Consider the following 24,051-nt stretch of genomic DNA (forward strand, 5'->3'; position numbering starts at 1 on the left):
AATTTGTGATTATAAATGTTTATGTCACTTTTGTAATTAAGGGGTTAGGATGATGTTAGTAGAGAGTGTTTATATTATCCCAAAGGAACAAAAATTCACAAATCCATTAGAGGCCAAATAAATGTATGCCTCTCTGAAATATTTGTATGCTGATAAGCTCATGGAAGTTTGCTCTTTAAAAAAATAGTCTGAAGGAATTTAAGCAGAGCAATCATAGTCTGTTGAATACAATACATTCATCATAATTTTCATTTACTGGCTGGCCACCTTGCATTGCAATATCTTAAGTGAGACACCCCTTAAGACTAGTCAGCCCTCTGGCTTTAGATTATCCTGGTGAAGAAAAAAATGTCAAGAAGCTAACACTAACGCAGATTAGATTTTCAGAAATTCTGAAAATTCAATGCATTTTGATTTTTAAATCTCCATAATATACACACACCAACATGCATATTTATAATTTTACATCAATGCTACCATACCATACACTCCAGGATTCTTTTCTGTTGTTGTTTGTTTGTTTTGGAGATGGAGTCTTGCTCTGGTGCCCAGACTGGAGTGCAGTGGCACAGTCTCAGCTCACTGCAACCTCTGCCCCCTGGGTTCAAGTGATCCTCCTGCCTCAGCCTCCCTAGTAGCTGGGATTACAGGCGTGTGCCACCATGCCCTGTAATTTTTGTATTTTTAGTAGAGATGGGGTTTCACCATGTTGGCCAGGCTTGTCTCGAACTCCTGACCTCAGGTAATCCACCCGCCTTGGCCTCTCAGAGTGCTGGGATTACAGGTGTGAGCCACTGCACACAGCCCATTCCAGGATTATTATTTAATGTAGTGTTTTGTTTTCTTTTTCTCTTTTTTTTTTCCTGTTTCCTCCCCTGTGTTCCCCTTCTCAACCCACATTACTCACTCCCAACCAAGGGAACTCTTATTATAGAACATGCATTTTTTCATATTTTTTGCAGATGTGCATACATGTAGGTATATATACATAACAGAGATTTTCATCATTGTTTTATATAAATAGGATCATAGTATGATCATAATATAAACACTTAAGCAACTTGCTTTTCTTAATACCTTTGCAGGAATCCCTGCACATCAACTAGTATAGCTGTAATTTATTCTTTTTAATGGCTGCATAATCCTGTATTTGTGAATCACAATAATTATATAACCTTTTCCCTATTGTTAGATATTCTCTTTGTTTCCATTTTTTGCTACGATGAAAAATGTTACAGTAAATATCTTTGAAAATGTACCTGTACACTGGGATAAATCCCAGTGATGAAGTTATTGAGTTGCAAGATGTTTTTGGTTTTAATAGATTGCTTTCATAAAAGGCTCTAGAAATTGACATGTCCTTCAACAATTTGGGAGCATACACTTGTCCTGACCTCCTGTCCATCAGTGATATCCTTCTTTTTAATCTTTGCTAATGTGTCTGGAGTAAAATCATATCTAATTTTAATTTATATTCTCTTATCTGCTAGTAAATTCAGGTGCCTTCCCATGCTTATTTGCTTTTTGGATTTGCGCATCTTGAATTTTCTACTTAAATCTTTTGCTCACTTTTCTGTTGGTCTATATTTTTGGTAGTCATTTGTTAGCACTCTTTGCATATTAAAAATATGAACCCTTTATATCTGTGTTGCAAATATAGCCTTCCAAGTCTATCATGTGTCTTTTGACTTTGTTGACAAATAAAAGTTTTTGCCTATATTTAATAGGCAAATATGTCTATATTTTTATGATTTCTGAATTTTGATTAAAACATTCATGCCCCTAGATTGCTCATGAATTATCCCTGATTTTCTTCCAAGAGCTTTATTATTTCTTTTATTTATATTAATCTTTAAAGCATCAGAAATTTATTTTTATATGTTATGAGAATGGTGATCCAGTTCACAGAAGTATATTAATATTTACTATTCACTTAGCACTACATCTCTAAGCTGAAATGAAATCACAATCTTTGCATCTCCAAACACTACCACATGTAGGTCACCAATGAAATGACACAAGGACATCAAAACCTAAGTCATGATCCCCACCATCTAGAGACTTCTGGTTCCACTATTTAAAAAAAAAAAAAAATCACAGCAAAAAATAGTAAGCAGCAAGACATATGGGATTAGGTTCTATATTAGTTTTCCAGGGCTGCCATAACAAAGTACCATAGACTGAGTGACTTAAACAGCAGAAACTTACTTTCCCACAGTTCTGGAGGCTAGAAGTTCAAAATCAAGGTGTCAACAAGGTCGTTTTCCTCTGAGGCCTTTTTCCTTGCCTTTAGATGGTCATCTTCTCATGGTCTTCTATTTGTGTGTGTCTGTCTTAATCTCCTGTTCTTTTAAGGACAGCAGTCACATTAGATTGGGACCCACTTTAATGACATCATTTTAACTTATTTACCTTGCTAAAGACCCTATCTCCAAACACAGTCACATTCTGAGGTATTGGAGGTTAAGATTTCAACATGTGAATTTTGAGGTGACACAATTCAGCCTGTACCAGGTTTAAAATGGCTTGTGCATCTAGCAAGTACCATTTATGCTCAATGAGAGAGAGATCACTGGGGAGTCAGTGAAAACTTCATTAAAGAGATAGGATTGAAGGTGGACATTGAACAAGCTTAAGATTTCAGTAAGTCTATGAAAAGCTTTTCTATGAGAAGGTGAGAAAAAGCAAAGTTACAGCTATAAACATTGTCTATCAGGGTTTCAGTGAGACAACTGGACTGACAAGAGGAGAGAGTTCATTTGGGGGGAAATGGGAGATAAAATTGAAATTGCTAAGATTGTAAATAACCTGGAGTCAGAAGTTTAAACTTGATGAAGAAGGGAAAAAGAGGCATCATCATAAATTTTTGAAACTTGAAATTTCACAATTAAAGTGGTATTTAAGAAAGGAAAATCTGGGCCAGGTGTGGTGGCTCACGCCTGTAATCCCAACACTTTGGGAGGCTGAGGCGAGCAGATGATCTGAGGTCAGGAGTTCGAGACCAGGCTTGCCAACATGCCGAAACCCCATCCCTATTAAAAATACAAAAATTAGCTGGGCACGGTGGCAAGCACCTGTAGTCCCAGCTCCGCGGGAGGCTGAGGCAGGAGAATCACTTGAACCAGGGAGGCAGAGGTTGCAGTGAGCCAAGATTGTACCATTGCACTCCAGCCTGGGAGACAGAGCAAGACTCCATCTCAAAAAAAAAAGAAAAAAGAAAAAGAAAGGAAAATATGGTTTCCATTTGTGAGATAAAGCATAGAAACCATATTAAGACTCTACCACAGTTATTAAATGAGTCATTTCATCCAGAGTGATTGCAATGGCAAATGAAACTAAGTGGTGGATGAATATTAGATATTTCAAAGGATGTGTCAAAACAATGGACAGAAATTAATGATTGCTTGTCTGTAGGAAATGAAGAAGAGACACACGGCAAAGGTGATATCCATGTTTTCAACCTGGGAAGCAGGAATAATGCTGCCATTGAGGTTGTAGTGTATAGAATCTTAGATGGAGAAGAATGATGACTGCAGTTTCATTTGAGTCTGAGAGAGAAGTATTCAGTAAGGAGTAAGAAATTAGGGCAGGAGCTCCTGTGGGATGGGAGGGTCAGACCTGAGGTGTGCATTAGGAACACCGGAAATTGCCAGGACCTGAGGAAAGGATGATTCAATCCATGAGGCAAGGGGAAGATCACTTAGTCATCTAGCAAACTTATATTAAGCGCTTACTGTGTGTCAAGTATTTTTTATAAGTACTGGGAATACAAAGAAAAATAAGATAAGGCACCTGCCTTCAGAAACTTTATCCTGAGTCATGAAGACGAGGGGTGTTTAATAATGCTTAATGAAGAAGGGTCAGAGACAACAGGGACAGATAAAGGACCTTTGGATTTGTTGGTGAAAAGGACCCTTCACCATCTATTAGGTTGTTGCAAAGGGAATTGCGGTTTTTGCCATTACTTTTAATTTGTCATTACTTTTAATGGCAAAAAACGCAATTCCCTTTGCAACAACCTAATAGAAAGCATTTTCAATAGAGAAATCAGATTGAATGGGGGAACATTTGATGATAAAATGAACACAAGATCAATAATGCCTTTATTCCCAGAACCTTTTTTTTTGTTTTCACTCTCTTGGCAATTATTCAGCTTCTTGGCCATCTTCATTTTAATTAATTTGTATTATGATAATAATGTTCTGATATTTCAATTCAGATTTTAAATAATATTAAAGCCAAGTTAAAATTTAGTCACACACCACATTCATGTTTCTAAAAATATTAAGAATATCTAATAACTTATACCATATTTGTATGTATCTTGCCATTCAGATTCAAATGAGTAATATAAATGGATATGACAAATGCATTTTGAAATGATAAACCTTTGCAAGAGCCAATAGAATCTATTTAATAATCAGCACTGGGAGAGAGGATAATGAGAAGGAAAAAATAAAAGACCACTATTTATGGTGGTGGCAAGAATTCAGGCCTTACCATATTTCCTCGTGCCTGTGACAGTCTAAGATGGATCCAGAAATGACTCAGATATTTGGACTCTTTCCACCTCCTCCATCTATTCCTTGAGGAAGGGAGAGATTGGGAGATGAACCTCTAGGGATGGGTCAGACAAATGCTTTGTCTTTTACTAATCTGTAATAACATGGTTGCATTGACAAATATCTCTTTTTGTTTTATTCATAAAAGGACAGCAATGTATGATTGCTGAGGTTTCTCTGAGGAGCATTGTTCCATGCACTACACCTCTATGAAGTACCCCCGATTAGCTGATCCCCTTTGTCACCCAGAAATTTCTCATACCTTTTGGAATGAATGAGCTGGATAATGTCAGAATATGAATGCTGCTGTGATCAGTATCTTCACCTAGTGGGCTGGTCAGGGAACTAGAAAGTTAGACATCTATGAGTCTTTCACCATTGGTTGAAGACACTTGCCAGTCACAGTTGTTTACGTATAATAAATATAAATATTCTTCTATTTGATTAGTATAGTTTGGGACAGCTCTGTTTCTCTGTGTATTTCAACATCTGGGGATTAGGAATCATCACTGCCCCTTTACTGTATGCAAGAATGAGCTATTACTGCTTTTAAAGTCCTACCTAGAAATATGTGTTCAGGTGTATTGAATGAAGCTTTCCAATAAGTACCACACCCAACTCACACTTCTATCCTGATCTATCTGTCGAGCAGACATTCTTGCACAAACAGAGTCTGTGGATGGAGTTGTCAAGAATCATGAAAAAAACAGAAATATTTAGTGAGGTCTATTAGCTCTGTAAATATAAAGCCACTTGTAATGAACATGAACATCAAAGTGTACAGATCACCAGAAGCTCTGACAGTGTTGTTCCAGGTTTGAGATCTTGGCTGTATTAACAGAAAGAGTAGGAAAAGATGACAAAATTTATTCTTCCTTTGTCAATCTTTTAATGTCAAATCTAAAAATGCTACTGGTTTGAGGTCCTAAATTTTGGAGAAAGAACAGATTAGGCTTTTGAGAAAGAGTCAGCTCTGCAAATGAGCAGTCTCTTCATTTGGAGCCATAACATATGAGGCGGTCCTTAAAAATGCAGATCATGCAGTGCTTGGGTAGATGGGTCACCACGCGAGGCTGACACACGGGGGAGGGAAGGGGCAGAAGAGGTTCTGTAAGCATAACATTGCTTTATAAATTGTTTTTCTGGTAGCTTTGACCCCTGACGTCATCCATCCTCTGAACTGCTCTACTCAATTCCACATGACCAAACTATTCTTTTTCTTTCTTCCTTCCTTCCTTCCTTTCTTTTTTTTCTTTTCTTTCTTTCTTCTTTCTCTTTCTTTCTTTCATCTTTCTCTCTCTCTCTCTTTTCTTTTTTTTTGACAGAGTTTTGTTCTTGTCACCCAGGCTGGAGTGCAGTGGTGCAGTCTCGGCTCATTGCAACCTCTGCCTCCCAGGTTCAAGCGATTCTCCTGCCTCAGCCTCACAAGTAGCTGGGATTACAGGTGCCTGCCACCACGCCTGACTAATTTTTTTGTATTTTCAGTAGAGATGGGTTTTCATCATGTTGGCCAGGTTGGTCTTGAACTCCTGACCTCAAGTGATCTGCCCGCCTCGGCCTCCCAAAATGCTGGGATACAGGCGTGAGCCACTGCACCCAGCTGCATTGTTTTTCTTTTCCTTCCTCTTGTTTTCTTCCCCTTGGCTCTCAAAGTCCTAGACCACCAGACAACTAGAGGAAAGCACATGGTAAGGAGTAGGATAAGGGCTGGTTGTGCAGCAAAAGTATTTCCTTTTTCTCCAGCCTTAGCCTCAGTCATAGGTATATAATTTCTTATTTATCCCAAAAGGAAAACATCACTTGATAATAGTCTTTGTAATTGAATACTTGTTTATGATCACCTTTCTTATAGGTATCTCTAAAGGAGAGGAGCCAAAAATATTGAGACCCCCAAGACGACCCCGGAAACCCAAAACATTAAATAACCCTGAAGACTCCACATACTATTATCTACTACATGTAAGTGGCTCACTCTTACTATCAGATGGGAGCCATCACATCTACTAATGGCCAGTGTGAAAACTGTGGCTAGATTAGGCCAGGCACAAAGGAAGGCCTGGCAGGAAAGAGAGGCCTTAGTCTCCTCTTCAGTCCCCTCGCTGGCTGGGGATCTGGGCACTTTGATCTCTTCCAGCCCTTCTTCCTCACATTCCAGCCTCTCCCATAGTAGTACCTACCACATCCTCCTTGAAACTTTCTCTGCTAGTCCATTAATATGAACTGATATGAAAATATCAACTCAGAAAGAGAAACCCATCATAGCAGGAGCTCTCTAGAGAGGGGCCCTGGTGTAAATGGGTGGGTTTTGGTGAAACTAGAAGAAAACGAAAGAAGGGGAGAAACAGGCATTTATTAAGCATCTTTCAAATTCCAGGCCTAGAATAAGGCTCGTTCACATCCACTGTGATAGCTAATCCTGGAAATATCCCTGAACGTATTATCCATATCTCTCAGATCAGGATTCCAAGACACAGATAAGCATGCCTTAGCTGCCAGGCCATTCATTTTATTGAGGTCTTCTGACCCCACAGCTCCTGCTCACTAACAGCATGAGGACTCTTTGGCATCGCCCCTGATAGCCTGACCTTCTTCTCATGTTCCTGTTCTCCATGAATGCCACTGTCATCCATATGGTCTCCTAAACCAAGAACCTGGGAGTCATTCTGGCTTTTGTCCTCTCTCTCATACCTGTGATCCATCAGTGGCTCTAAAGTGTGACTTCTACCTGCAAAAGCTTATTCCAACTCATTTCCCCCACTAACCTCACAGCAACTTCCATATTTCAGACCATCATCATTTCCCACTCTGGAGTATTTCAGGTACCACATAACTGTCTTAACTGCATCCTCTCCAGCCTGCCCCTGAAAATGTCTTTAAACCGTACCTCTGAGCATGCTCCTCCCTTAATTGTTCCTTTAATGGCTCAGCAACTCCTCCAGGATGAGGTCCTAATTCCTTCCAAGGCCTTCTTCCTGCGACCCACGACTGCTCTTCAGCCTCTTTTCTTGCCCTCTTCTTGTCCTTGAGCCATAGTGAACTGCTTGAAACTCTGCTGGTGAGCTGCATTCTCTCATGCTCCTGAGGCCTTTCGCACCCACTGGCCGGTCCCTCCATTTGCAATATTTATTCACTCTTCCGCTCCGCACTGCCACAGTGAGAAAGCAGCACTCCCCTATGCCCTGGAGAACCCAGAGGATGTGTCGAAACCCAGAGAATCAGTTGGAAATAAGTCTCCCACCTCGCAGGCAGAAAATGAAGCTCACATTTGACCTCCAAGTTAGCCAGTCTTCTCTAGTTCTTTCCCTTCTCTCTAGTGATTTATTTTCAGTTTCCACAGAGGGTTGCCTGTGGAAACCCATTCTCTTCCCCACTCATTTCCTTTAGACAATCCCATTAGCTACTACGACCTCAGTAACTGCTGATTTCTGAATCTTTATCGCTGGCTTAGCTCTCTCTGTAGCTCCAGCCTCAAATATCAAACTACCTAATGTTCATTTTGCATATTCTACATGGATATGTACAAGCATCCATGTATACATATATAGAGACACATACACACACATACACATCCATACATGGGCGCACACACTCACAGCTTTGTTGAGATATAAATCTCATGCCATACAATTCACCCACCTTAATATACATTAAATGGTTTTTAGTACAATAATTTAATCACAATCAATTTACAACATTTTCATCACCTTAAAAAGAGCCCCATTAGAAGTCACTTCCCACTCCCACCCCCCTGCCCCAAGCCCTAGGCAATCACCAATCTAGTTTTCTGTTTCTGTAGATTTGCCTATTCTGGACATTTCCTATAAATAGAATCACACAATATGTGGTCTTTTATGAATACTCAACTAATTTTACAAGCCAGTAATCTGACTATTACCTTGACTTCTCCCTTGTTCTCATCTTCCGTATTCAAAAATCTAAATCCAAATATCTCGAGTTTCTATTTCTCTCCATGCTCTGTGCTAATACCCTCTTCCAGGCCAGAGTGTCTTCTCAGTATTTCTGAGTCACTCCTCTTACTGGTCCCTTGGTCTTGTTTTTCCCCTTCTAATTCATATATTTTCCACACTGTAGCCACAGCTGTATTTCTAAAATTAATATCCAATTATACTATCCTCCCATTGATGGAACTTTTCTGTTACTTCCCACTGTCCTAAGATATGAAGGCCTGTCAAAATCTGGGCCCTGCTCACCCTGTCCAGCCTCCGTGCTTGATATTCATTCATTCACCCCTCCAAACTCTCCACTCCAGCCCTTCCTCCCCAGTAACCTGCACTCTCCACTTCAAATTGTCCACAAACATTTGTCCTTGGACATGCCCTTTTCTCAGCCTAAAACCACATCCTCTTTCTCTTCTCATCTTTCACGATCAAAACACCCTCAGCCTAGATGTCTTTTTCTTCAGGAAACCTTCTTGTCACTCCCAAATCCCAAGAGAGCTCTTCCTATATCCTCCCTAAGAAGCCCATACTTCCCTTTTATGACACTTTATCATGCCAAAGAGGGATTGGTGTGGCTTCCACGAGGTCAAGGAGTTTGCCTATTGCATTCAACCTGACACATAGCAGGCATGCAATAAACATGTGTTGTACAAATAAGAGCAATGAAATAAAAGAATGAAAAGCAAATAGGAGTAAATTGAGAAAAATCTAAAATTCCAGATACCTGCCTTTGACAGTCACTTTATAGGAAGCCGATTAAGAAATGAAATTGATTTTTTTCTGTGCTGCTCAAATAATTTAAAAAGCAGCAAATACTCTGACATTTGTTTATGCAGTTAAATAGAACAGCAGAAACAAGATCAGAAATTACCAAACATTCCCCCTTAACCCTGAGTTTATGTACTAAATGATACTCAATGGTCTTTATTAAGTGCAACTGAAATGACAAGTGACTGTGATGGCTTCAACAGCAGATACTGTTCCCAGTATGAGAAATTGTAAAAGACCTTAACAGAAGTGAAACATGTATTACTAACAACCAGTGAGAACTGTGGAGCAAATTCTGAGCCTCATAAATGAGTTCCATCCCCAAGAAGCTTACTTTGTCATCACACTGTTATTTTTAAGTGACTATATTTCCATACATCCTAAGTTATTAGGGAATAGGATCCTTTTTTATAACTCTGACTTTGAAATCTATGGCTTCAATGAAAAATAAAACAGAAAAGGAGTATGTTATTATAAGTGAAAAGATACCATGTGTTCCTATTTCTCTGGCCCTTCCCAGGATTTGAGGCATCACACATAGTGAAAAGTGTGGCTGTAATGAGGTCCCACTCCCTTTAACCACCAAACACTTTCTGTAACTTTAAATGGTTTTCATGAAAGTCTTTCTAAAATATACTGTCTATTTTAAACCCTTTCTTGATGACCCAGGGTCACTTCAGTGAATGAAAATGTTTTTTTATTTTTTTAATGTTTTATTTTTCATTTTTATGGATACATACTAGTTGTACATATTTATGGAATACATGTGGTATTTCAATACAAGCATACAATGTGTAACGATCAAACAGGGTAACTGGAGTATCCATCATCTCAAGCATTTATTTCTTTGTGTTAGGGACATCCCAATTCCACCGTTTTAGTTATTTTGAAATATACAATACATTATTGTGAACTTTTATTGTAGCACTATTCAAAATGTTTGTACTTGATTCATGTTACTGAAACACCAGGGGTTTGGCTGAGGTCCAGCTGCACGCCGCACAGAAAGCCAATCACTGAACGGAATATTGCCAAAGAAGAAGGCCTTAATCAGGTGCTGCAGCCCAAGAGCTGCGAGCTCAGTCTCAAATCCATCTCCCTTACTGACTAACGCCAGGGATTTATATAGCAGAGAGGAAATGTAACAACGTTTAAGAAAACAAGAACTGGGGAGGGGCAAGGAAGCAATCATGGTGAATGAGTGCAGTGTTGTGGTGAGTTTCAGTTCTTTTTTTGAGGAGCCTAAAGGTTACTTCCTGAGGAAGGAACTCAGATAAAACAAATAAAAGTTTCAAGCTTTAAGACCAGAAGGGTTAGTTTCTATGTTTATCAAAAAGAACAGTCTATGGGGCTATTGGTTTGGTTTCATTTGGATCTATACTTCCCAGAGAGGATCCCTGACTCCCGTGGCTAAGGCAGCACCCAATCTCTCTGTCTATCACTGGCCTGCTTCATTTTTCTCCAGTGAATTTTGCATTTTTTTGTTGTTATTGTCTCACTTTGTTGCCCAGGCTGGAATGCAGTGGCCTGATCTCAGCTCACTGCAACCTCTGCCTCCCGGGTTCAAGCGATTCTCCTGCCTTAGCCTCCCAAGTAGCTGGGATTACAGGCACCCACTGTCTTGCCCCCCTAAATTTTTGTATTTTTAGTAAAGCCGGGATTTCACCATGTTGGCCAGGCTGGTCTCGACCTCCTGACCTCAGGTGATCTGCCCGCCTCGGCCTCCCAAAGTGCTGGAATTACAAGCGTGAGCCACCACACCCAGCCCTCTTAATTGCATTTATAAATATTTATTTATCTACTTATCTCCTGTGTAACTTCCCCCTCTAAACTAGAAGCTCTATGGAGGCCTTTGCTCACTGTTAACAGCCATTGTCCTGAGAACACTGTGCCCCTAACATCGTAACTGGAAGACTCTTAAATAATAGACCCCTGTAGTACAGTACTCTCAGGGGCTGTTGAGTCGTAGAAAATTATTTCCTTTACATTTGCCCAACACAAACATCTCTGCTTTCAGTTGTTTGGCTATTTTTATAGTTTTTTGGGTTTTTTTTTTCTCCTTGGATGTCACTTCTTACAATGGTGATTCTGGCGGCCTTAACATCAGTATTGCCTCTTTCCTATGACTTGATGCTCTTTATCTCTTACGTCCAGGAAATGCTGCTGCTGTGTCCAAAATAAGAGTGAGCCAAGCCGCAGAAGCGTGCCTGTGGTGAAGAGCATTAGTGGAGTGCGCATGGGCTGTTGTACTGCCTGAGCTAACACTCAAAGCCGTGCAGCATCAGCAAAAATGACTCAGGGCCAAGGTTCCTCAAAAAAACGAGTAATCGAACACAATCTTATCAGAGATCCCTTCCAATTTTATTATTCTTTCCAGTACTTTCCCTGAACTACAGCAGTAGCTAGTTTGGCCACTCCAAAGTCTTTTTCTTCCTGACTTCAACGTTTTAGCTCCTTCTTCATCCATCTTAATAAAGAAATTGGTAGTGTATTACCAAAAGGAAAGTAAGATTGTGCTCACTATGGTGTAATGGATATGAATTTTAACGTTTTTGTCATAAAACATATTTCTTTATGACGGGTGGGGCTGGAGGGGGAGTGCAATGTTCCTGATTAAGGAACAGGTTCTTCAAAGTCTTCAGAGCTAAGACACTACTCTTTTAAAGGCCTCCTCAAGAAACACCCAAGCCAGAAAATCTACGTGAGTCATGTTTGTCTCCTCTTTCTTTCTTTTCTCTACACTGGTTCTATAAGAAACTGCCATGGGACATTTGCTTCTTTATTTTCATTTCAAATTTCAAGTTTTTAATTTGTAATTTCAAAACTATAATTGAAAACATTGTACATCTTAGCAAAAAACGTCCCCGCTATAAAATCCGTGTAATAAATTTCTTATAAAGTCCTCACCTTTGAGGAGTGGTATGCTTCCCTTTTCATGACAAAGGGTAGGGGTTATTGCATCATGCTCCCCTTTTAGCCCCAGCTGTTAGGAAACTAAGAGACAAATGTAAGCCTCCATCTTAATGCACCTACTTCCTTTGCCTCCTTTGTTTCTCATTTACAATTTCTACTTTATTACTTTGATTGTATAACGATTCTATTATGAGCCATCTTAAATAATTTTTGGAAAAATATATTATTGACTCACATTTCATGAGAATATTCTAACACAAGTCCACATGTAGTGGCTCACACCTGTAATCCCAGCACTTGCAGAGGCCGAGGTGGGTGGATCACTTGAGCTTAGGAGTTTGAGACCAGCCTGGGGAACATAGCGAAACCTTGTCACCACAAAAAATACAAAAATTACCCGGGCGTGATGGGTCATGACTATAGTCCCAGCTACAAGGATGGCTAAGGTGGGAGGATCACTTAAGCCCAGGAGGCAGAAGTTGCAGTGAGCCGAGATTGCACTGCTGCACTCCAGCCTGGGTCACAGAGCGAGATCCTGTCTCAAAAAAAAAAAAAAAAGAATATTCTAACACAGGCAAGAGTGAAAGAAGTCTGGACAATATGTCCTCTTCTAGGAATTCCTGTAACTGAAAACCAACTTATATACACGATATCTCAGAGGGAAGTGCTGATCTAGTATAAATAGGATCCTCACCAGCCTGAGAATTCAAGGGCAGAACATTATTTGAATCTTGGTTGTATAAAGGGGCATCCCTGTCATTCAACGTACTGCCATCACTTAAACATAACTATGAACTATAGACAATTGTTACTTAGAACAAAGGGGCTTTTTTTCAGGGAATGGATGAAGGAGGCAGGACCTCTGTAGGAAATTACTACCGAAGTGATGTTAAAACAGCAACAACCACCACAACAAACACCACCCAAATCCCAGAGATCATTAACTGAACTGCTAGTGGCCTCTGTTCCTATGCGGGCAATGTAATTTATTTGTAAGCACCTCTTAGCCTAGGGCATTGGATCAAGAATGTGAAGTGATAGGAAATGGGAGAACAGGAATGTAATTGATATCCTGCCCTTACATTATTTCCTGAATGGTCTCCTCCCAGACTTGATGCAAGGAAGCACTCACTTCTACCTCATCCACCTGTTAAAATGCCAACCAATAAGAATAGAAGAAACCATGAACTGTTCCACTCATCTACTATTTTAGAGTACAACAAATGATAAATCCTGAAAAAAAAATGACTTACTATGTCTCTAAAAATACTGGGGGAAACCCTCAGTATTTATAAATCGTTATTAATTGCCATTTTTGTTATACAACACTTTTGTGGTGCCAGCCAACTTGATACCTGCTATAGGGTTTCCAAAATTATAATATCTTCAGTTTGTTCAAGGTGAGTATGGTGTCTACTTTCTCAGCCTAAAAGACAAATATGCTGTGGCAGCATGTAAATATATGAGCTCAAATATATTGAAGTAGCACACACATAAAAATGCATTACTAATGCTACAGTGCAAAAGATAGTACTGGTTTGTATATAACGTGAAACTTATATACAAAGGACCATTTTGTTAATGTTCAAATTGAAGTATCAGTTAAAATATATCTAATTATTTCCATACTTGCATATCTTAATTTGTTCTGACCTTGATACATAAAGTCCTCAACTATGAAAACATTGTACAAATGAAAACATATATCATCTGTGCTGCTACGTTTATGTCATAAATGGGCTCCTATAGGTTTATGAAGTCACAATTCCATTCTTTTTGCGGACTGTTGCACCTGCCCTCCATAATCACCCATCTGTTTTACCTGCAGACAAAGAAGCAAGACATTCAAAGCAGCTTAATTAACCTGCTTCCATCGCAACTGCATTTGTAGTAGAGAAATGGGCTTCCCAGAAATTTTACAGTTGCTCCCGTTTGTAGTAAATAGATCTTATGTAACCTTGTCTATATTGATCACTGTGTGGGAAATACATTTTTCATATGGAATGCAAAGATTCATTTCAGTTTAGGTGTGGTAAAAAATAACCAGAAATTTATAATTAATAAAACTTGAGTGATTATATTTCTTTAAATTTTTAAAATATTGTATCTGCTTGCTTATTTCTAACTTAATCTTTTAAAAGTAAATGTATTTACATATTAAGATTATAGTAATATATCAATTATATTAAGATCATAATAGTATATAGGTCTTTTGAATTCTTCTTTCCTTTAGAAGTCAATCCAAGAAGACAAACGAAGACCAAGGAAAGACAGGTAATTATTACTTCTCGATTTCAATCAGTCATCTTATTCAAACAAAAATCCATGTGTCCAAATTATAATTTAAAGTCACCTATTTTAGGCCGGGTGAGGTGGCTCACGCCTGTAATTCCAGCACTTTGGGAGGTCGAGACAGGTGGATCACGAGGTCAGGAGATCGAGACCATCCTGGCCAACACAGTGAAACCCGTCTCTACTAAAAATACAAAAAAAAAAAAAAAATTGCCAGGCGTAGTGGCGGGCACCCCTAGTCCCAGCTACTACAGAGGCTGAGGCAGGATGAATGGCGTGAACCCGGGAGGCGGAGCTTGCAGTGAGCCGAGATCGCGCCACTGCACTCCAGCCGGGGCGACTGAGGGAGACTCTGTCTTTAAAAAAAAAAAAAAAAATATATATATATATATATATATATATATATATATATATCACCTATTTTATATGGATAAATTTGGAAAGTAATGTGCACTCAATACATTTACGTTACAAATATGTGATTTATATATAATTTATAAGATCCTGCCTATTGGAAATCTGTTGAGCCAGCATAGCACTAAGAACTTAAATATGTTTTAAATGAATTGTACCCTCCCAATAATTTACTTTTCTTGTTCCATGGAATGGTTTTGCTTGGGCAATTTGAACATGCCTGTATTCATGAATTTTCTTTCCCCAAACTCCTTTTTGCTTTTTCTCCTTCTACACATGCTAAATCTTGCTGCTTGTAATTTTTATGGATTTGTTAAGAAGATAAGGTTCATGTTACCTGCAAGTATAGCACACTTAAATTCACATTATTCTCCTTTTCTTATATTTCCCACTGATATTTTACTCTTTTAATACTATATCACTGTTTTAATCAATGTTCACGTCAACCAATTTCCAGACAGTGAGTGCCAGGAACAAACAAGAGCGTTTCTATTCAGCGTGAGTGAACACAGTTCTTCATTTCTGAATCAGTGACATCCTGAAAGTCCTTTTTAAATTAGTATCTGTAATTTGAAAAGTGTGTTTTCCTGGAAACACTGTAGCACCTGGAGGTTTTCCAGTTCTACTTATTTACCTCTTAGGAAGTCCTGTCAGACTACAGATACTGAGCACCATAGGAACCAGACTGTGCCCTGAGTAGAACCAAGAATTAACATGGGCAAGGATGCACCCTTATGTGTATGTCACGTGTGGGTGTTAAAATCTAGCACAGAAATTAATCCACTAAAGAACAAAGAATAGAGAGAGGACAGAATGTTACTCATGAAGGAGGTAAATTAAGATCGTATGTGTATCAATGTACTGAGGGCTGATAAAATTTGAAAATGCTGAGTGTTAGTACACAAAGGTGAGCTTTTCTGATAATGGCCTAAAGGACAGTAGTGACCGCTGATCTAGACTGGCCAAACCGAAACACTGCAATTACTGGCTGTTGTAGTAACCACTAGTTTGGTGCCAAGTTCAGTGCAATAGAACCAGGAAAATGTGCTCCCACAGCTAATGTTCTATTCAAGGTAAGATATGAAAGTTTTTCTTTTTACTTATGGGATATACTGTTTTTCCCACATTTCAAGACCTTCCATTTCTACTGACATGTGTATGTTACTCCTAAATTATAGTAAATAAAAGAAAAAACAAGTATCCTATAAGTTTAAGTGAATAGAAAATTAGATTGATGCAATGGTGTGTTTATGTGTTCATTTACAGTCAGGGAAAATTATTAGATTTGGAAGATTTCTATTATAAGGAATTTTTGCCCAGTCGTTCTGGACCAAAGGAACATAGCCCTAGTTTAAGAGAACGAAGACCACAGCAAGAACTCCAGAATCAATGTATTAAGGCTAATGAAAGGTAAACAGCTAAACTTTAAAGTACAGCATTTACAGTTTTATACTTACAATTTCATTTCTTAAGATATTTCACTTTATATATAGATGAATGACAAAGCACTCTTACTGAATATTGCATCTTTTGAGTGATACAGTGTTTAAAAGTAACATCATGTACAGTGTTATGGTAGGGTAATCAGACACCTCCATTTTCCTAGCAAAAACTGAGTTTATACCTGTTTTCTTGATGTAATTATTAACAAAAACTCCTGTTATTTAATAAAAGTACTTCAGTTTGGATGATAAATTATTATATGGTCATCTAATTGTAAGTAATATATCATATCCAAAATCTATATTCGAGCTCAACCAATGTAATTTTAATTACTCATTGGTTTCTTAATTATGCTTGTTAATTTCTCAGAATCAATGATGTCAGACCCAAAAACATTTGAGAGAAAGATTCATAGAAAAATGCATATTTTGGCTTGAATTCTCACCTTGCCACCAACTTTCTGACATTAAGTAAATTATTTTGTAGCTTATTTCATACTTTGGGAATTTTTTTCTCCTTCCTCCCAAAATATGTGTGGAGTTTTGAGATCAGGGTACATAATAAAACAAACATGGCATATGAAAAATGGGAGTAATGACGGAAAACAAAAAGCTGTTCATCCAGAATTCTAAATGAATATCCTGTGAGCCTAGGGTCCTCAGAACCCTCACCCATTTTACAGCGTGACATGGTGGTTAAGAAAAGAAGTTTTAGAGTCACATGGTCTTAGGTTTGGTTCCTGATCCTGCTGCTTAGTTGTTGAATGACCTTGCTCATGTTGGCTGACCTCTTTAAGCTTCATTTCCATATCTGCAAAAGAATTTCCACCTGAACTATGATATTTGCCCTTTGCCTCCAAAAGATGTGCTCTTCCATCTTGGGATCCAGAACTGTAACATGTCGGAGCTTAGAGATGTTCTAGTTTAACCGCAGAGCTCTGTACAGAAGAACACCAAATGCCAGAAAGATTAAGTGATTTGCCCAAGGTCACACATTGAGTTAGTGAACTAAAATCCCAGATGTTCACTCCATGCCCATTTGCTTTTCACTGACTTACCTGCTCCCCATTTTAAAAGCTCACTCTGCCCCTTCTCCAATGTATCCTTCCCCTTCCCCGCACCGGCAGACACACGTCTGCTATGAAAGCATTCTATCCCTGCAATACTCCTGATGTAGACTAAGTGATGTCTATGGCTGTGTGTTTAGTATCCACTGGAATAAATGCTAGCAGCTAGCATTGTTGACTGCCTCTTTGTGCTAGGCACTATGCTATTGTCTCATTTAATCCTCACAGCAACCACATAAGGCAGTTACTGCCCCATTTTATAGATGAGGAGGCTAAGTCTACAAAGTTCAGTGACTGCAAAGAGTCACCTAGATGGTAAGTTCATGGAGCCAGAATTTGAACACGGGGCTTTCTAAGTTTAGAGTTGACGGCCTTAACCATTACTCAGTATTTCCATCCTATGCAAAAGATCATGCTGGGCATTTGAAGAAGGGGTGGATAGAATAGTGCATAAGATGTGATCCTTACATCCAAGAGCTTAATGCTAGAGGAAAAGTATACTGATATAACAAAACTGAACAAGGTAACTCAGATAAGGTTTTTTTTCTAAACTAAGGAAGATTACAGAGACAAAACAGCCTTGACAGTATTCTGAATTTAAAATAGAAAACAAAAACCAAACAGCAGAATACTGCTATTGAAACAACTGGAGAAATTTGAGACTAAACTACATGTCAGAAGATGTCAGAACACAAAGAATATCGTTTTGTATATATACACGCACCAAGTATTGGCATTGCCCAAGAAAGACGGGGTAAGTCTGGGAGTAAGAGACAACAGCAATGGTGAATTGAGTGCCTTGTGATTTTTTTAATTGACAAATAAAACGTGTATAAACTTATGGTATAGAACACGTTTTAAGATATGTGTACATTGTGGAATGGCTCGATCATGCTAATTAAGATATGAATTACCTCACTTAGCTATCTTTTTTATGGTGAAAACACTTAAAATCTACCCTCAGCAGTTTTCAAGTATACATTATTATTAACTATAGTCACCATGTTGTACAATAGATCTCTTGAATTCATTCCTCCTGTCTAACTGACATTTTGTATCCTTTGACTGATCTATCCCCAGTCACCTGACCAGTCCTCTGGTAAACACTATTCTACTCACTGATCTGTGTGCTTGTCTTTTTTTCTTGGTTTCCACATATAAGTGAGATCACGCTATATTTGTCTTTCTGCACCTGACTTCTTTCACCTAGCACTCTGTCCTCCAGGTTCATTCATGTCGTTACAAATGGCAGGATTTCCTTCTTTTCTAAGGTGGAAGTGTGTTCCATTGTGTACATATACCACATGTTCCATTGTGTACATATACCACATGTTCATTATCCATTCATCCATTGATGGACTCTTAAGTTGATTCCATATCTTGACTCTTGTGAATAATGTTGCAATGAACAGCTGAGTGCAGATCTTTTTTTTTTTTTTTTTTTTTTTTTTTTTTTTTTTGAGTGAGTCTCGCTCTGTCATCCAGGCTGGAGTACAGTGGCGCAATCTTGGTTCACTGCAACCTCTGCCTCCCAGGTTCAAGCAATTCTTCTGCCTCAGCCTCCTGAGTAGCTGGGATTACAGGCACGTGCCACCATGCCCGGCTAATTTTTATATTTTTGGTAGAGACACAGTTTCACCAGGTTGGCCAGGCTGGTCTCGAACTCCTGACCTCAATTGATCCACCCGCCTCGGCCTCCCACAGTGCTAGGATTACAGGCGTGAGCCACAGCGCCCAGCCCAGATCTCTTTTTAACATACGGATTTCATTTCCTTTGGATATATGCCCAGAAGTAGGATCATATATTTTTTTATTTTCTTATTTATTTATGTATTTATTTTGAGACACAGTCTCGCTCTGTCACCCAGGCTGAAGTTCAATGGCATGATCTCAGCTCACTGCAACCTCCACCTCCCAGATTCAAGTGATTCTCCTGCCTCAGCTTCCCAAGTACCTGGGATTACAGGTGCCTGCCACCACAGCCATCTAATTTTTGTATTTTTAGTAGAGATGGGGTTTCGCCATGTTGGCCAGGCTGGTCTCAAATTCCTGACCTCGGGTGATCTGCCCACCTTGGCCTCCCAAAGTGCTGAGATTATAGGTATGAGCCACCGCGCCCAGCCTGTTTTTAATTTTTTGAGGAACTGCCATACTCTTTTCCATAGTGGCTGTACTAATTGACATTCCCACCAATGATGTGCAAGAGTTTCCCTTTTCTCCCCACCTTTGCCGACATTTGTAACCTTTCATCTTTTTTATAGTAACCATCCTAACAGGTGTGAGATGATATCTCATTGTGTTTGTAATTTGCATTTCCCTATGATTAGTGATATTGAGCATTTTTTCATATACGTGTTGACCATTTCTCAGTCTGCTTTTCAGAAATGTTTATTTGGGTCTTTTGCCCATTATTTAATTGGGTTATTTGAGGGTTGTTTTCTGTTTGGGTTTTTTTTTTTTTCTAAGTTGTATCAGTTGCTTCTATATTTTGGATATTAACCACTTTTTAGATATATAGTTTGCAAATATTTTCTCACATTTAAATGATTGTTTCTTCATTCTGTTGAATGTTTCCTCTGCTGTGCAGAAGCTTTTTTGTTTGATATAATCCCATTTGTCTATTTTTTGCTTTTGTGGCTAGTGCTTTTGAGATCATAGTCATTGCCCAGACGAATGCCATGGAGCTTTTCCCTTATAATTTGTTTCTTTTCTTTTCTCTTTTTAGGCAGCATCACATGAGCTAGCCCCTATATTTTCTTCTAGTAGTTTTGCAGTTTCATGTCTTATGTTTGAGTCTTTAATCCATTTGGGATTGATTTTTGTGTGTGAGATTGCTTTTTGTAAGTGAGATAACAATCTAATTTCATTTGTCTGCATGTGGACATGCAGTTTTTCCAACACCATTTATTGAAGAGACTGTCTTTTCCTCATTGTGTGTTTCTGGCATCTTTGCTGAAAATCAAATGATTGTAAATGTTGGATTTATTTCTGGGCTCTCTATTCTGTTCCATTGGTCTATGCATCTGTTCTTATGCCAGTACCATGCTGTTTTACCTACTATAGCTTTTTAATACAGTTTGAAATCAGGTAGTGTGATGTCTCCCAGATTTCTTCTTTTTGCTCAAGATAGCTTTGACTATTTGGGGTCTTCTGTGGTTCTATATAAATTTTAGGATTGATTTTCCTATATTTGTGAAGACTGTCATTGGAATTTTGATAGAGATTCCATTGAATCTGTAGATTGCTTTGAGTAGTATGAGCATTTTACCAATATTAATTATTCTGATCTATGAACAGGGAATATCTTTCCACTTATTTGTGTCATCTGCAGTTTCATTCATCAGTGTTTTATACTTTTCAGTGTATAGGTATTTTACCTCCTTGGTTAAATTTATTCCTAAGTATTTTTTGTAGCTACTGTGAGATTGTTTTCTTGATTTTTTTGTTGTTGTTGTTGTTGATAGTTCATTGTTCTCATGGACTAAATGAATAAAAGCTGATGGCAGGCAATCGGTGATGAGAGAATGGCACTAGAGAAAAAGAGGACAACAAGAGGCTGACATCTGCTTGTCTCCTCTGAAGATGGGACCTAGTGGGGTCTCTGTTGGGCAGTGGTGAGAGATGTGGGGTGTTTAGGGCATAAGCAGGTTTTAATTATGGCAAAAAGATCAATGGAGGATGAAAAGGGGAAAATAAGATGGAACACAAGTGCCTCATTTAAGAGACAGGAGAATTGTGAAAGAAGCATGAACAAAAAAAGAGGCAAAAGGATACAAGGAGGAAAGCATAAGATTTGAGACCTATAGACCTGGGTTTGAATCTGCACTCCATTTCTTACTAGCCATAGCAACTAGGATCAGTCTGTTTTCTCATCTGCAAATTGAGAATAACAAGAATCTAAGGCCTTGCAGAGTTTTCCTTAGAATTAGAAATAATGTGTGTGATATACCTGGAAGATAGTTGACATTTAATATTCTTACAACAGAAATAAGCTGAATAGGTATGAAAATTCAAGTCAGTAACTCAAAAGAGGATGATCTGCTCCTTCAATACCCATCATGATGCTACTTGACCTTCCCTGTCAAGTATCCACTGGGCTCAGGGTGTCCTGAAAGACCTTGCCAGAGGTCTTTTTCTTTTTCTTTGCCTTTTAATTCTCTATTCAGAATGGACCAGGATAAAAGCATATTCCATCTGCAGGCCACATTCTAGACCTCTCCTTTCATCATTATTTTCATTCATTTGCATATATTTCCAATGGCCTTGCCCTCTCTCCTTCAATTATATTCAACTGGTAAACTCCAATGCTGAGTAAAATCAGAACAATTTAATCCCACTTAAAATTATTACCACACCTTAGGCAGGCCCTTAGTTACTTTGCAATATTACATTTCCCTAAAAATCCTTTATGCCACTTTCCCAGTCCATTCTTTCAAACTTCCTCCTCTCTCCTCAAACCCTCCAAACTTCCTGGCTCTCAGCTGACAACCTTCTTTTATAACAGTAGCAGATAACAGACACATGCTGAATCTATCCTACCACTTACCCATCTACTTCCCTCAGGATATTATGGATGACCTTTCCACCCTCCTAGCTAAAGTGAAACCTTCCCTTTGTGCACTAAATTCAAGTCCTATCACTGACTCAAGGGCATTGTCCTGCAATTGTCCCCTCTGTCTTCTGCACCTTGAATGTTTGTTCTCTTTACCAAATCATTTCTGGCAATTAGTGAACATGATGCATTCAGATCCATCATAAAATACACCCTTGACCCAATCCCCCCTTTACAACCACCCACTTTTTCTGCTCTTCAGTATAGTAAATAAATAAAACCTGAAAGAGTAATGATACTACCTCCTGCGCATTCTTTCTTCCTATTATTTTGAGCCGCTCCACTCAGGTTTCCTCTCCCAGCATGACACTGAAATTGCCTCTGCCAAGGTCAACAGTGACCTCCGTTTTGCCATGCTCGGTGATTTTACACCTATGTTACTCATTTTTTCTTTAAGTACTTCATTCATTGGCCTTCAGGACAGCACTTCTCTTGGTTTGCCTCTTGCCTTACTGGCTGCTATTTCTCATTCTCCCTGCTGACTTTTCTCATTTCACTGATCTCTCAATAATGGAGTGTCCCAGTCCTTTGCTTTATCAACATGCACTCTCATGACCTTAAATATTGTCTGTGTACTTAAAATTCCTGGCCTGGCACTGTGGGTCATGCTTGTCATCCCAGCACTTTGGGAGGCTAAGACAGGAGGATCACTTGAGCCCAGAAGTTCAAGACCAGCCTGGATAGCATTAGTGGGATCCTGTCTCTACAAAAACATAAAAACAAAAAAAGTATCCAGGCGTAGTGGCTCACGCCTGTAGTCCCAGCTACTCAGGAAGCTGATGCTGGAGGATCAGTTGAGCTTTGGAGGTTGAGACTGCAAGTGAGGCTGTTATTGTACCACTTCACTTTAGCCTGGGTGACAGAGTGAGAGAGAGAGAGAGAAGGGAGGAAGGGAAGGAAGGAAGGAAGGAAAGAAGGAAGGAAGGAAAGAAGGAAGGAAGGAAGGAAGGAAGGAAGGAAGGAAGGAAGGAAATTGTCTTTGTACTTAAAATTTGTGAACGGAAATATCTAGCCTTGCCGTGACTCATATATTTGATATCCTCTTGAATATCTAATAAATATCTCTAACTTAGCATAACCAAAACTAAAATCTTTATCCCACTGCAAAAATTATGCTTCTCTGCAGTATTCGCCATCTTATTAAATGACAGTATCCTTCCAGTTGTTTAAGCCAAAAGCCTTGGGGACATTCTTGGTTCTTCTCTTTCACACCCCAATTTAATCCATCAGTGAGCCAACCCTTTCCGTTCTACTTCCAAGTATGACCAGAATCTGGCCAGTTCTCACCTCCTCCTCCACAAGCCTAGTGTAAGCCACTATCAGTCTTGCTTGGATTACTACAGAATCTCTTAACAGGCCTTCCTGCTTTCATCCTGGCAGACAGATCCTGTTATGCGTGATTCCTCTGCACAGAACCCTTCAGTGTTTATCTCACTGTAAGTAGAAGTCAAGTCCTTGAGGTGGTCCCAAATTATCTGAACACTAAATTATCTGAACCCTCTATCCTCATTCCTCCTTCTCCAATCTCTTGCTATTTCCCCCTCTTGCTTACTCTTTTCAAGCCACAGTGGTCTCCTTGCTGTTCCTTGAACACAATGTGTATACCCTAGTCTTGCGGCCTTTACGTTGCTTGAGCTATCCTCCTGGAAGTACTGCCCTTCCCCACGAGATCTGCATGGCTTACTCACTCTCTTCCTTCAGGTCTCTCTTCATATATCACCTTATCAGAGAGGCCTTTCCAACCACCCTGTATGAAATTGCCTGTACACATACAGATGCACACACACACACCACTTTTTCCCCATTACCCAGCTTTACTTTTCTGTGCAGCACCTCTTACCACCTGGTGTTTTCAAGTTGTCCGTGGGTCTCTCCTGCACTAGACTATAAACTCCATGACAGCAAGGACTCCTGCTCACCCATCACTTACACTGGTGGCTGGTGCTTAGCAGGTGCTCAGTGAATGAATGAATGAGTGAGGAGTGAATGAATCTATGTAGTTGCATTTTTAGGGTATACCCC

At 39.1% G+C, this 24,051-nt stretch overlaps 1 protein-coding gene across 1 annotated transcript in view; it reads left to right on the forward strand.

The window, feature by feature from the left end:
• Positions 1 to 24,051, forward strand: part of MYO3A (myosin IIIA) — a 249,363-nt gene that overhangs the window by 224,430 nt on the left and 882 nt on the right. The window contains exons 30-32 of the mRNA XM_015146647.3: positions 6,415 to 6,521; positions 14,436 to 14,476; positions 16,175 to 16,318. Of these exons, the coding sequence (XP_015002133.3) occupies positions 6,415 to 6,521; positions 14,436 to 14,476; positions 16,175 to 16,318 (292 nt within the window). The remainder of the gene's footprint in view (positions 1 to 6,414; positions 6,522 to 14,435; positions 14,477 to 16,174; positions 16,319 to 24,051) is intronic.

Source organism: Macaca mulatta, chromosome 9, assembly GCF_049350105.2.
Source record: "Macaca mulatta isolate MMU2019108-1 chromosome 9, T2T-MMU8v2.0, whole genome shotgun sequence".
NCBI classification, from domain to species: Eukaryota; Metazoa; Chordata; class Mammalia; order Primates; family Cercopithecidae; genus Macaca; species Macaca mulatta.